The sequence below is a fragment of the Orbicella faveolata genome, unplaced genomic scaffold (assembly GCF_042242905.1).
Source record: "Orbicella faveolata isolate gen_17 unplaced genomic scaffold, um_ofav_v1 contig_13, whole genome shotgun sequence".
Taxonomy (NCBI): domain Eukaryota; kingdom Metazoa; phylum Cnidaria; class Anthozoa; order Scleractinia; family Merulinidae; genus Orbicella; species Orbicella faveolata.
In genome coordinates this window covers 12,609,110-12,622,500 of record NW_028301540.1, presented here as the reverse complement: position 1 = coordinate 12,622,500, position 13,391 = coordinate 12,609,110, and the positions used below count along the sequence as shown (strand labels likewise).

Below are 13,391 nucleotides of genomic sequence, written 5' to 3'. Positions count from 1 at the left end.
GTTCTCAAATTGCACAGGAATCACGTGTTGTTGCTTGAGGCAAACGGGAAGAAGGTTCATCTACACCATGGCGGAGAAGGCTTCATGGAGACTTTTGTTGTCTCTCTTCGCTCTAGTACACACCGTATTAGGTAAGAGCTCTTTTTTGTGCATTGAAAAGCAATTTTGAGGTGCTGCAGCAACTAACAAAGCCCCAAAGAACCCATAGGGTGCAAATGATCATGTAAACAAATGCCTCCACGCGTGAAATTTTCGCGCCTGTCTCCGTTTACGCCGTTGTATTGCTCGTGGATTTTACCGTGAAATGTGTTTGAATCATTGGCGAGACAGCACTGGTCGAACAATAAGAACAATATGCATGCATATCAATGATCAAGAATGGAAGAATAGTGGAGAAAGTAGCATTCTATGGAATTGTTTCGGATCAATGGAGCGCGGAAGTCGATTTGTGCAGAGAACGAGTATGCTTTGATTTAAACTAACTATTCGTCAAGGTTTACAACTTTAAATGGTTATTAAACTGAGTAGAGTGCAGTTTGGTCTGAAATCATAGCCGTGATTTCATAATCGAACGAGAGTTCGATTTGAAATCACGAGTATGATATATAATTTCAGACCAAAATTGCATGACAAGATGTGACCCATGCAGATATTTTTCCTGGTTTCAAAACGGATCATTCGATGATTGCTCTGAATCTAGCTTTACACTCGAACCCCAGAGGCAAAGGTTTTTGGAAGTTGAACACGTCCCTTTTATCCGAAATGAGATATGTCCAAGAAATTAAAACAACAATTGAAAGCACTGTGAACCAATACAAAGACGACACCTCAGTGAACCCAGCTCTGCTTTGGGAGATGATTAAATTAAAGGTGCAAGAAAAATCAATATCTTATGCTGCATACAAAAACGTGACAACAAGGAAACGCGAAGAAATGTTGGAACGCGAAATCGCCTTGTTAGAAAAACATTTAGACAATGCAAGCAATAGTAATCCCTCATATCATATTGTTGCTGAAAGAATTTTTACCTTAAAGAAAGAGCTAGAAAACATTTTTGAGTATCGAACCAAAGGCGCTATCATTAGGTCAAAGTCGTAATGGTACAACGAGGGTGAAAAGAACTCCGGATATTTTCTAAATCTCGAAAAAAGGCACTGTAAACAAGGAACAATTAGTCAATTAAAAATTAATGACACCGACTTTGTCACCACAGACAGAGATATCTTATCTGAATGTACGGCTTTTTATAAAAATCTTTATACATCAAAAAGCCCCGACAGCATCCAGTCAACATTCCTCTCTGAAGTGAACTCCACTTCTTTGACCAATGAAGAACAAACTTTATGTGAAGGCCGCTTAATTCAAAAGGAATGTTTCGAAGCCCTGAAGAAGATGGAGTCTGACAAAACGCCAGGCATGGATGGACTTCCCGCCGAATTCTACAAAGTTTTTTGGAAAGACATTTCTTTTTTTTTAATCTTGGCCCTCAACTATGCTTTTGACTCTGGCTGCCTCTCAGTAACACAAAGACGAGGGGTTATAAAACTAATTCCAAAAAAAGATGCGGAACTATACTTCATCAAAAATTGGAGGCCTATTACTCTTTTGAACACTGATTACAAAATCGCAGCAACATCTATTGCAAACCGAATTAAATTAGTACTTCCAAACCTTATCAATCATGATCAAACAGGATTTTTGAAGGGCAGATTTATAGGCGAAAATATCAGACTCATTGACTCTATTATCCAATATGCCACAGAAAAGAATATCCCAGGCCTGTTACTTTTTATTGACTTTGAAAAGGCATTTGATTCTCTCGAATGGTCCTTCATACATGGCACATTAAGATCCTACGGTTTTGGTGCTTCGCTAATCAACTGGGTGAAAACCCTGTATAGTCATACTGAAAGCTGTATTCTGAATAATGAATGGGCAAGTAATTTTTTTGAAATTCAAAGAGGTGTTAGGGAAGGCTGCCCGCTCTCACCTTATTTATTTATCCTATCGGCAGAGGTGCTGGCCACGGCAATTAGGAAAAATACTAATATAAAGGGAATCTCTGTAAATAATGTGGAAATTAAGTTAAGTCAGTATGCCGATGACACAACACTTATATTAGACGGGTCACGTGAATCTCTCCTTTCATCCCTTGCAATGCTTGATGATTTCAGCAAAGACTCTGGCCTCAGACTCAATGATAAGAAAACGGAACTCTATGGATTGGCGCAAGTATTGGAAATGATAAAATTCTGTTATCAGGAAAAGAGCTTAAATGGCCAAAAGACAAAGTAAAATCCCTAGATCTATGGATTTCAACAGATCCTGAACTATCTACCTCTTTAAACTACAATGAGAAACTTGAAAAAGTGAAAGAAATCCTAAGATGCTGGAAATACTGCCGACTCACATTGTTAGGGAAAATCACTGTTATCAAATCACTAGTGGTCTCCCAATTGGTTTATCTACTCTCGCCTCTTCGCTCAAACTACAGGGTTTTAATGTGGCTAAATATCATTTAGGCAAGGTTAAACTCGAGCTAATGCAGCCAGCTAGTGTGCCCATCCAGTGAATATCATTTAGGCAAGTTAAATATGAGCTTATGCAGCCAGTGGTTTCCACGTTTGAGAGTACGTGACCTGTGGGGCGGCGTTCAGGGGTTTTGCAGGGGTTTATGGTTCATTGCATAATGTTGTTGTAGTGTATTCTGCTGATTGTTGCGGATCAGTTGCACTGCTTTGCTCGTGAATCATTGCAGATTCTTGCCTCTTCGTTGCCTTTGTTCTCTTTCAAGAGCTGTTGTCTATCATTGTTTATACGATAATGACGGCCAGGTCAACCCGTAACAGTCAAGCGGCGGCCTTCGATGCCATTGTTTCTGTTGCTGAGACGACTCGACCACGTCCCAATGATGCAAATCTCCCTCCATCAACTTCACAGACGCCGGTCGTTCCTTAGACGTCTCAAGCTCAGCCTGCTGATCAGCCTTCTCCCGCTTTCTTGGCATCGGTTATCAATGCGGTCAAGCAAGCCCTCGCGGCCGAGCAAGCTTCAAATTTGCCATTGACGCCTCCAGTTTCTTCATCCACGAGTATGCCGGAGGCGGCCATGCCTGGGGGCATTCCTCCATCGTCTCTATCTTCTGGCCAGCTAGATGCTCAAGTCTCAGCCCTGGCAGCCTCTGGCGTTGGCTTTCCACCAGTTTCGGCGGTCGCTGCGAGCGCTACGGTGCAAGGTAGGCCCAATTTTGTTGTGCCTTCTTTTGTTTCTATGTTTGCCTCGCCAATACCCACACTCGCAACTTCTTCGTCCAATTCCGCTATTGGGACCGCGTCGCTCGCTCTCGGCGGTGTTTCTTCGCCGGCCCAGTCGCCTATACTGCATCAGGCTTTTGTGGTTGGCCCTGGGTTTTCGCCCATTCCAGCGAAGCTCGTAAGCCAGATTGTGGCTGGGAAGTTTGTAGAGCTGAACGAGCTGCTTTCGGTCAACATAGTTTCAACTGAGTCCGAGCCTCAGTTGCTGCTCGACGGTCGGTTGGTGCTAACTTCGACACCTAAAAAACCTAAACGGCGCATTGAGGATATATTGAGTTGGCTGGAGGCTTTCTCAGTGTACAGCCTCATTTTGTCGTCCCACTTCCCTCAGCGGTGGAGGGATTTGCTGCAATACCAGCTTTTGATTCTCTGCACATATTGCCAGTTTGCCGGTCGGGTTTGGTTGGCGTATGATTGGGCCTTCCGCGAACACGCTGCCGCAACGAACTTGACGGACTGGTCGGCCATAAATGTCCAGTTGTTTAATTTCCACGCGGCTGGGGCCTCTGTCCGTCCTGGCCGTGAATTGTCAGATGAATCCACGGAGCCACATGGAGCTGCGTCTTCCCACATTATTTGCAATTCGTGGAACCAAGGCCGTTGTGTTGCTCCTTCTTCATCATGCCGTTTTGCACACAAATGCTCCAGCTGCTTTGGTCCGCACCACGTTGGAGCTTGCCCTGGCGAGCCACCAAGCCAGTCCCGAGCTTCTCCCAAACGGCAAGCTGACTCTTCTCCTTCTCGCTTGAGCAGCAAGTCCAGGCGCTAAGCGATTGAAGTAGTAGACTTTAATACTTGTCATTAGGCCCTCCCATACTGTTTTGACTTTGCTGTTAGTGTGGAGGACTTCTAGCTGCAGGTTTAGGTGCGAATAGACACTATCAGATTGTTGTTTGTCATTTGCCGCATTATGTTTGTTATTTCCCACCACACTATGTTGTTGTTCTTTCGTTTTAGGAGGGCATATTTACCACTTGTATTTTTTTTTTTGACCTTTTGTGCTTGAATTAAATCTAGTCGCTTCAGTTTTATTTTTGTGGCGTTTGTTATTTACCAGGTTGTGCATCAATTAAGGGGTTTGGGTTGGGGTTAGATATTATGGGGCCAGTTATTGACTCCTGTTCTATTTGTGTTCCTTCCCTAGTTCCTCTCCCCCCAGTTTCAGCAGTCACTCCTCTGCAGGCGGAGCAGTTTGCCTGGGAGTTGCGGCTCCATCCCCATCAACAGCAGGTTCATTTTGTATTGGATGGAATCCGTCACGGGTTCAAATTGGGCTTCTGCCCGGCCCAAAAGCTTAAGGCGGCTAAGAAAAACAAACCATCTGCGCACCAGCATCAGTCTGTCATTGACGACTATTTAGCCAATGAGGTGTCGGGAAGGGTGGCTGGCCCGTTCGATTCCCCCCCCTTCCCCAACCTCCAAGTCAGTAGCTTTGGTGTTATTCCAAAGAAGGGCCAACCAGGAAAGTGGCGCCTCATTGTGGACTTGTCTTCCCCAGGGGGGGCTAGTGTCAATGATGGGATCAACTCAGATGAGTTTACCCTCCACTACATAACTGTGGATCAAATCATTCACCTAGTGTCTCGACTGGGAAAGGGGGCCCTCATGGCTAAGTTCGATGTCGAGGCTGCTTGTCGCAATGTTCCTGTTCATCCATCTGACCGTTATTTGCTGGGGATGAAGTGGCGTAATCAATACTATGTGGATCTGGCTCTCCCCTTTGGCCTTCGATCAGCTCCTTTCATCTTCAATGCGATAGCAGACATGGTTGAGTGGATCCTCGTGCATTCTTACCAGATTCCAGACCTGCTGCACTACCTTGACGACTTCATCACTGCTGGCCCTCCTGAGTCATCTCAGTGTGTGCACAACTTGAGTATTGCAGTGTCAGTATGCAGACGTTTGGGCTTGCCACTTCACCCCGGCAAGTGTGTGGGCCCTTCAACTGTGCTCGTGGTCCTAGGTATTGAGCTGGATTCCGTTAATCAAATCGCTCGTCTCCCCGCCGAGAAATTGTCTGCTTTGCGAGATCTCATTACTTCTTGGCTTTCTCGAAAATGGTGCAATAGGCAGGAGTTAGAATCTCTCATTGGCCATCTGCATCATGCGGCAAAAGTGGTCTGGCCTGGGAGAACTTTCTTGCGTCGCATGATCGACCTGTTATGCTGCTTTTGCAAAAGGGATCACCTGGTTTGCCTTAACAGGGAATTTCACGTGGACCTCCTGTGGTGGCACCAATTCTTGTCAGATTGGCACGGTGTTAGCTTTTGGCTGTTCCCAGGTTTATTGCCAGAGGCAGACGTCGAGGTGGCTTCTGATGCAGCTGGATCAATTGGTTATGGAGCATACCTCAAGGACCTTTGGTTTGCTGGTTCCTGGGCTCCTTCTCAACAACAGCAGTCCATCGCTTATAAGGAGCTCTTTCCAGTTGTCATCGCTGCTCATGTTTGGGGACACATGTGGTGCAAGAAGCATGTCCTTTTCCGTTCAGACAACGATGCTGTCGTCCATGTTTTGAATTCCAGGACTTCTAAAGTACCGTGTTTGATGCGATTACTGCGCAGCCTGCTTCTTGCAGCCGCTCATCATAGTTTTTCCTTTTCTGCCCAACATGTACCTGGGGTTAACAATCAGATAGCTGATGCTTTGTCTCGCTTTCGTTGGCAGGACTTCAGGCAGTTGGTCCCGGATGCACAGCTTCACCCTACTTGGATCCCGCCGGAGCTTCTGGCGGACTTGACTTCTCTGCCCTAGAGCAACAGTGCTTTTCCTTTCTGTCTCAAGGTCTCGCCCCCTCGACACGCCGTTCATACGCTTCAGCACAATCGAAGTTTGTTTCCTTTTGCCGTCAGCTTGGCAAGTTACATCCTTCAGGGTCCCTGTGCCCAGCAGACGAATGGACACTTTGCCTCTTTGTCACGTTTCTTGCGAGAACTATTCAGCACTCCTCTATCAAGGTGTATTTGTCTGGGGTTAGAGCCCTTCATATTGAACAAGGGTTCCCCAACCCACTTATGAATTGCCTTCGTCTTCAAGCGCTGTCAAGGTTCTCCTTCTTCTTCGCGACTTCCCATTACTGATGACCTGATGTTGGTTATTTGGCGGTCTCTTGACCTTTGCCTCCCGGACCATTGCATGTTCTGGGCAGCTTGTTCATTGGGATATTTTGGGTTCCTTCGCGCTTCCGAGTTCACTGTTCCCAACCTGTCTAGCTTCTCTTCATCTCTGCACTTGGGTGTTCAGGATATTGCGGTGGATTCACCTTCAGCCCCATCATGCATGCGCATTAAGATTAAAGGTTCCAAGACTGATCCGTTTCGGAAGGGCTGTCTCATTCACATCGGCGTTGGTAGGCATCCATTGTGTGCAGTGCATGCTCTTATGACTTACCTTGCACTCAGGGGTGATGCTCCAGGCCCCCTGTTTTTGTTCCAGAGTGGTCAGCCCCTCTCACGTTCTGTGTTGACGGATTGGCTTCGGCAGATCATGGTCTCTGCCAGGATTCCTGGTAACTTCTCGAGCCATAGCTTTCGTATAGGGGCTGCTACTGTTGCTGCTCGCAATGGAGTACCGGCTCATTTGATTCAGTCCATGGGCCGCTGGTCAAGCAATGCCTATCAGCTCTACATTAGGACCCCGTCGGATGCCTTAGCTGCCCTCTCTAAAAAATTGGCTTGAGGAAAGCATTTGCGCTACCTGGAACGCCCTTTGGAGCTTATCTCTGGTTGCTGTAGCATGATGTTCCTGGGTCTTTCTTTTGGACTTGCAGTCCACCGTGGCTAGCTTCCTAGGTATGTGTTTATTTTGCATTTGCCCTTTATACCAGCTGAGTGGTGCTTGGGGGTAGGTTTGGGGGGATCGGAGGTACCATGTCACCCTGTCCCTGGGTCCCTCCTTTCTCCAAGCACCAGGAGAAGGGTTTCATCTGGGTGGTTCCTGCTTTCCAGGGTTGCCATGGATACCTCCTAGCGGCTTATGGCTTTGGCACCCCGCTAACCTTTAAGGCACCAGTTCCCAAGCTCATCTATTTGCGATGAGTTTAAATGTGGCTAAATATCATTTAGGCAAGGTTAAACTCGAGCTAATGTAGCCAGCTAGTGTGCCCATCCAGCGAATATCATTTAGGCAAGTTAAATATGAGCTTATGCAGCCAGCGGTTTCCACGTTTGGGAGTACGTGACCTGTGGGGCGGCCTTCAGGGGTTTTGCAGGGGTTTATGGTTCATTGCATAATATTGTTGTAGTGTATTCTGCTGATTGTTGCGGATCAGTTGCACTGCTTTGCTCGCGAATCATTGCGGATTCTTGCACCCTCTCCTCCCTCCCGTTTTGTTCTTGGTCAGGGTAAGTATTCCCCAGGTAAGTAGATTCCACTGAATTTCTTTCAGTGTGATGGTGCCGGTTAGCGGACGCACATTGGGTGGTTCCTGCTTTCCAGGGTTGCCATGGATACCTCCTAGCGGCTTATGGCTTTGGCACCCCGCTAACCTTTAAGGCACCAGTTCCCAAGCTCATCTATTTGCGATGAGTTTAAAAAGAAATAAATGATTTACTGTACACTTTTCTATGGAATGGTAAAGGCGACAAGATAAAACGGAAGGTAATGATCAATGATTTCAGTGGTGGTGGCCTAAAAATGATCGATATTAGTTCCTTCAATAAATCCCTCAAAACCACATGGATTAAAAAATATTTAGATAACAACAATAAGGGAAAATGGAAAATCTTTTTTGATATAACCCTAAAAAAATATGGCTGTCAAAACTTTTTTTCCTACAACCTCAACGTTAGAGACACCTTATCGACAATAACAACTTCGGATGCCTTTTTAAAAGAACTGTTAGGAATCTGGGCAGAAGTTAACTTTGAACCTGAAATAACATCGAAAGATCACTTTTTGGATCAACAACTTTGGCATAACTCCCTAATAAAGATAGCCAACAAAACAGTTTTTTTAAAAAATTGGTTCACTAAGGGAATAACTCGGGTGAAACATCTTTTAGGACCAGACAACAACTTTCTCTCGTTAAATGATTTCCGCTGTAAGTGTGAAATAGACCCTCGCCCCCTCAGCTTCTATGGATTAATATCGGCTGTAAAGTCTCTTCGGACTGATTCTAATTTTCAAGATTTACAGAACACCGACCACGAATATGAGCCACTTACTACAAGAATTTTGCAGGTCAAAAAAGCAACTACAATAATATATAAAAAACTGATTAGTAACAAGAGTTTAACCCCAGAGTCAAGTCAAAAGAAGTGGCTAGAGGATTGTGGCCTACCAATAAGTGACAACATAAATTGGAATGCTGCCTATCTTTTAGCTAAAAAATGCACAAAGAGCACTAAGCTGATAGAGTTTCAGTTTAAATTCTTACATAGACGTGTACCAACCAATAACTTTTTATTTAGAATAGGTCTACAGGGCGATGAAACGTGCAGTTTTTGTCACACCTCCTCTGAGTCAATAATTCATCTTTTTTGGTCATGCCGCCAAACATCTCACTTTTGGAATAAACTTACTGAATGGCTGAAAAACTTAAATTTACTTCCTAGAGATTATGCTTTGACAAATATTACTGCTTTGGGTCTGAGGCCAGATATCTCTCAATTTGCGCTTCTTATAAATTACTGCTTTCTCTTAGCACAATATCACATATGGCTCGCTAAAACAATAGATGATCATCCAAATCTTACGCTTTTCATATGCACACTAAAATCACAATATGAGATAGAAACAAAAAGTGGAGACACGAAGAAATGGAAACCTCTTACAGGATATATGAGGATTTAATTAATATTTTAGATTATATTTTCTGTAGGGTTATCTATCTCCTACCCATTAATCTATCTCTAATCTCCTGTCAGATGCATAACTCATTTTACTTTTAATGTACCACATGCCTTTGGTCTGTTTTTTATGTTTCTGTACTACAACCTCAAGCTGTAATGATAACTAGCTATTTTTCTTCTCAGTTTCTTTTTTTCTTTGCCCCTTGTCGTCACTGTATTTCTTAATTATGTAAGTCGTGTAACTGTATTTGTTAGTAATGTAAGTCGTTTAGTTATTGTAATTTAAATAGTGTAAATAATTAGAGCAATATAATGTAAATAGAGTTAGTGTTGTTAGTAAGCATTGGTTTGTGTTATTGCAAATAAAAAAAAAAATAAAAAAAAATTGCATGACAAAAAGTTCAATTGCCACTTTATTACATCCATTTTGAAATCACACTTTTAATTGCCTATTGTGAATACAGTCGGCTTTGGTAAGTACCAAATATTGTATTGCTCCACCAACAGTGTGCTAAGAAAGCAGAACTGGAAACATTTCATTTTATATACAAAACAGAAAAAAGAGGTAATTTAGAGTAGAAAATAGCGTGTTACATACTTTTTTCATTCCTGAATAAATTGCACTGGCTTTCAAGCATTTTGCTTGGCTTTTTTAAACAAGTCATGAAATCTGATTGGTTGTTTAATTTTAATCTTTCATGAATCAGAGTAAGAAATAGGATGGTTGTGAATAAATTGCTTTGCTGAAAGCCAATCAGATTGTAAAGATCACAGGTGATTTCAAAATGGATGTAATAAAATTCAATAGAATGGATGAGTGTTTAGTCAACTTATTCAAACACTAATCACTCACATCAACCTCCCATTCCACAACAGTGAATTCATTTAATATTCCATCAAGTCCATCAAGTGAGCTTAAACTGCTATTTAAAATTGTCTGGATTATTGTCAGGTCAAAATTTACAGATTACTTGAAAGTAAGCTTCAATTTTTTACAAATTTATCATCAGTGTTACCTTAAGGTAGAGTTGATGGAATTTTATAATCCAAAGAGATTTTGTGATAAAAATAATAATTGTATCTATAACAAAATTCTCAAACGTGATTGGTGCTCCACGCACCTTTTTGTCACGTAATCGGCGTGCGATCACATGGGTGTCCAATTACAGGTATCCAATGTGAACTTTTTGTAATTGGATACCTGTAATTGAATTCCCTCTTGATTGGGACGTCAATTATGTGTGCTTTAATGGCTTCCTTCGCGATGTTTCCTACAGTTTTCAAAACTTAGGAAAAGCACTACAGACATTTTTGCTCAAAAGAGGTTCTCAAAAGAATTTTTAACTCCGAAATTTGTTATAGATACGATTAATTAGTAATTGGACCTTGTGTTGTACAATTCAGAGAGTAATTGTGCTTGTAATTTCAAATTGGCCTCGTGCTTCACGCTTGTCCGCTTTTGAAATTACTTGCGCGATTTCTCCCGGAATTGTACTCCAGAGTTTATGAGCTCACTTGTAGTTCTTCCAGGGCAAACAGCAATAGTAGATGTATCTTATGTTTACTTGCTTGGGAAAGGAAAAGTTGACTGGAAGTTAATGGACCTCTTTTTGGCACTTGCAATATCTCAAGCTCTCTATAAGTTATAATGAAGTTTAACCTTAAAAATGGTGGGGTATATTTCATGTAGAACTGATGTATAAAACATGTATTATACATAGCTAGGGGAGGGGGGCATCAGGGTATGCTAGAAACCACAAAACGGAAGAAAAAATCATCCAAAACCACAAAACTGCAAAAAAATTCACCCAAAACCGAAAACTGCATACAAAACCTTTGAAAACTGGTACATGTGCAATGGTGAACAAACTACACTAAGTCACTAATTTTATCAAAGTATTTGTGAATGTCATGGACTTGTCTGAAGCCTTCGCATCTTTTAGTATCTTTTAGCTTCTGCAGGCTTCTCTCTTCCCTTTTCACTTTGCATCTAAATGTGTTTTTCTTTTGAAAACTCTTGCCCCCTTTCCCCTCCTCGCAAAAAAAATGCAACACAATCCACAGTTGCTTCTTCTGTTGCTGGCACGGTAGGCATGTTGGATACTGACCAAATGATCATCCTGGTCTGCGAGGTCAAAGTCTCGGGCATCGTTTGAGATGTGTGATCCCCTACCGTGACATTTAGATTGTCAAGCATTCCTCTCAATAACTTTGGCATTTCGCGGCTATTCGAGATCAATTGCTGCTCAAATTGAAGAGAAACCGGAACCCAAATAGGACAAAAAAGGAAAAACTGAAGGACTTGTCAGGAATAACAATCCCGCCCCTTTTCTGTGGCTATTTACGTGAAAAGAACACACACTTGGTGCGTTAGGACCATAATACAGATACGATATATTGTGGAAGGTAACTAATTCATATTGTAATTTAATTGATGTTGGTATATTGCAATATATATATCGTAGGTGTCAAAATTTTCCAGATTTAGTTGAATTTCATGAATTTTCTGCCGCAATTCCAGTAGCTTTACTTCTTAGAGCACGCTTTTAAAAATAAGAAAGTTTGTATTGACAAGTGTTCTGATTGACCAAAATTATGTCGCCGTAGTTTTGATCCTAATCACATTTAAATCAAGCACGGAAACAGATATCTTCGTTTCTCCAGAATACATCGTTTCAGTAAGACTTGGGAACATTTAAATCGCCAATTATTTCTACCTGCATGACATTTTAGTTTCCTTTTCTTTCTGTGTCATGAAAGAAAATTTAGTTTCGAGAAGTTATTTTTGCTGAACATGTTTAGCTTGTGAATTGCAAGCGTTTACCCTGGTAACATTCATACTCACTATGTCAATAAATCACTCTGAAATGGAAAACAGTATCATTTCTTTGTTGAACTAAACAAAACTAACTGCTTCCATCGGCTTAAAATATCGCATTGGTGGACAAATCGCATGATGTGGCGGTGTCTCTACTTCAAAAATATATTTCTCTTTCACTATCACCATCAAGTCCAGTTTGCAGTTTTCTTGTGTAAGATAATACCGAGAAATGAGAGTTTCACTGAAATGTTGCAAATGACACATTTTGTTGTTATGCACCGAGTTTTGGCTGAAATTTTGCTGCCATATTTACATTAACAATTACAAACTTTACTCTAATGGGATATTACAAATCACTATGTAAATAGTTCACCCCTGAACTGAAAACAATACCGTTTCGTTTCTAAGGAAATGAAACAAAAATTCCAATGCCCACCTCCCATCTGGGCAAGTTTTTTCAATATAATTAATTCATTACAAATGCGGGCAGGGATTTCTTTTTCTTCCTCTCTAGATCTTGTCCTGGGGAAGGAGGGCATGATACATAATTTTCTCTGATTGGTTGAGAATCAATAATTATGATTGGCTGTGATATTTCAACAAGACTTTAATTCCGGTCAGAAGCTGGTGAGATGGAAATGAAATGGTGCAGAAGGTAGAGAGTTTATGGCTAGGATGAGTTTTCTTCTGTGTTAGCCAAAGTCCTACAAATATTAAAATATAATTATCTGAACGCAGGGTAGATTAAGAGCGTGCTGTAATGTACTATATACACGTGAAGATGCTTTTGGTGGTTTTCCCAATGTTTCGGGAAAAATGTAATTTACCCATGGAATGACTCCAAAAGTGCTGGAGTCCATATTATTACATGTAGTGGACACCTAAGCTTGAGTCCCTATTTCTTCCCACATTTACAGTAAAATAAATCCATGCATACAGCGGACACCTCTGTTAAGTGGATGCGAACACCAATATTAAGCCGTTTTGTTGCACAAAACCTGCAACATGTGGACACGTCAAGGGCTTTTTACTTCTAAAAGCTCAGCTGAGACTCCTCTAACATTTGTCCAGCAATTTAAAGCTAAACTGTAGATTATTCCAGATTGATGCATTGACTGACTGGACATTGTGCTATGAGCAGTCTTTGATCTTACACTGTGTTACACTGAGTTACAAAAGGTTTTAGCTAATAAATAAACTAGACACTGAGAGTGTTTACTCGGGCTTCATAACACAAGATCAAGTTTTACTTTACAAGTAAGCTTATTGAACACAATAAAAACAAATAAAAGAATCAGGACATTTCAACACAACAGTTATGCTCAAATATTTACTATTCAAGTTGCTTCGTTGAGTATCCTCTTTATCCAATTGCATGTTCCTTGCTTCTTCAAAGTTCTGTTTGCAGATGTTTGGTATGTTTTTGATGTTTTCAACATCTGAGGTGTTCATGAATCTCAGCAT

At 41.8% G+C, this 13,391-nt stretch overlaps 3 protein-coding genes across 4 annotated transcripts in view; all 3 read left to right on the top strand.

The window, feature by feature from the left end:
* Positions 1-13,391, top strand: part of LOC110064817 (uncharacterized) — a 72,567-nt gene that overhangs the window by 531 nt on the left and 58,645 nt on the right. For both annotated transcript variants that reach the window (XM_089285770.1, XM_089285769.1), the window contains exon 2: positions 18-131. In XM_089285770.1, coding sequence (XP_089141896.1) covers positions 68-131 — 64 coding nt within the window. In that variant the 5' untranslated portion in view covers positions 18-67. The remainder of the gene's footprint in view (positions 1-17; positions 132-13,391) is intronic.
* On the top strand, positions 3,094-4,345 carry LOC149115044 (uncharacterized). The gene has a single exon (XM_089285800.1). It carries the CDS (start codon positions 3,094-3,096, stop codon positions 4,081-4,083), a length of 990 nt encoding a protein of 329 aa, XP_089141926.1. The 3' UTR covers positions 4,084-4,345.
* Positions 6,355-9,491, top strand: LOC149115043 (uncharacterized). Its single transcript, XM_089285833.1, has one exon. It carries the CDS (start codon positions 6,402-6,404, stop codon positions 6,990-6,992), a length of 591 nt encoding a protein of 196 aa, XP_089141959.1. The 5' UTR covers positions 6,355-6,401; the 3' UTR covers positions 6,993-9,491.

Excerpts from the sequence above, each read along its gene's own strand:
- LOC149115044 (XM_089285800.1), top strand. The coding sequence starts at position 3,094 with ATGCCGGAGGCGGCCATGCCTGGGGGCATTCCTCCATCGTCTCTATCT.
- LOC149115043 (XM_089285833.1), top strand. The coding sequence starts at position 6,402 with ATGTTGGTTATTTGGCGGTCTCTTGACCTTTGCCTCCCGGACCATTGC.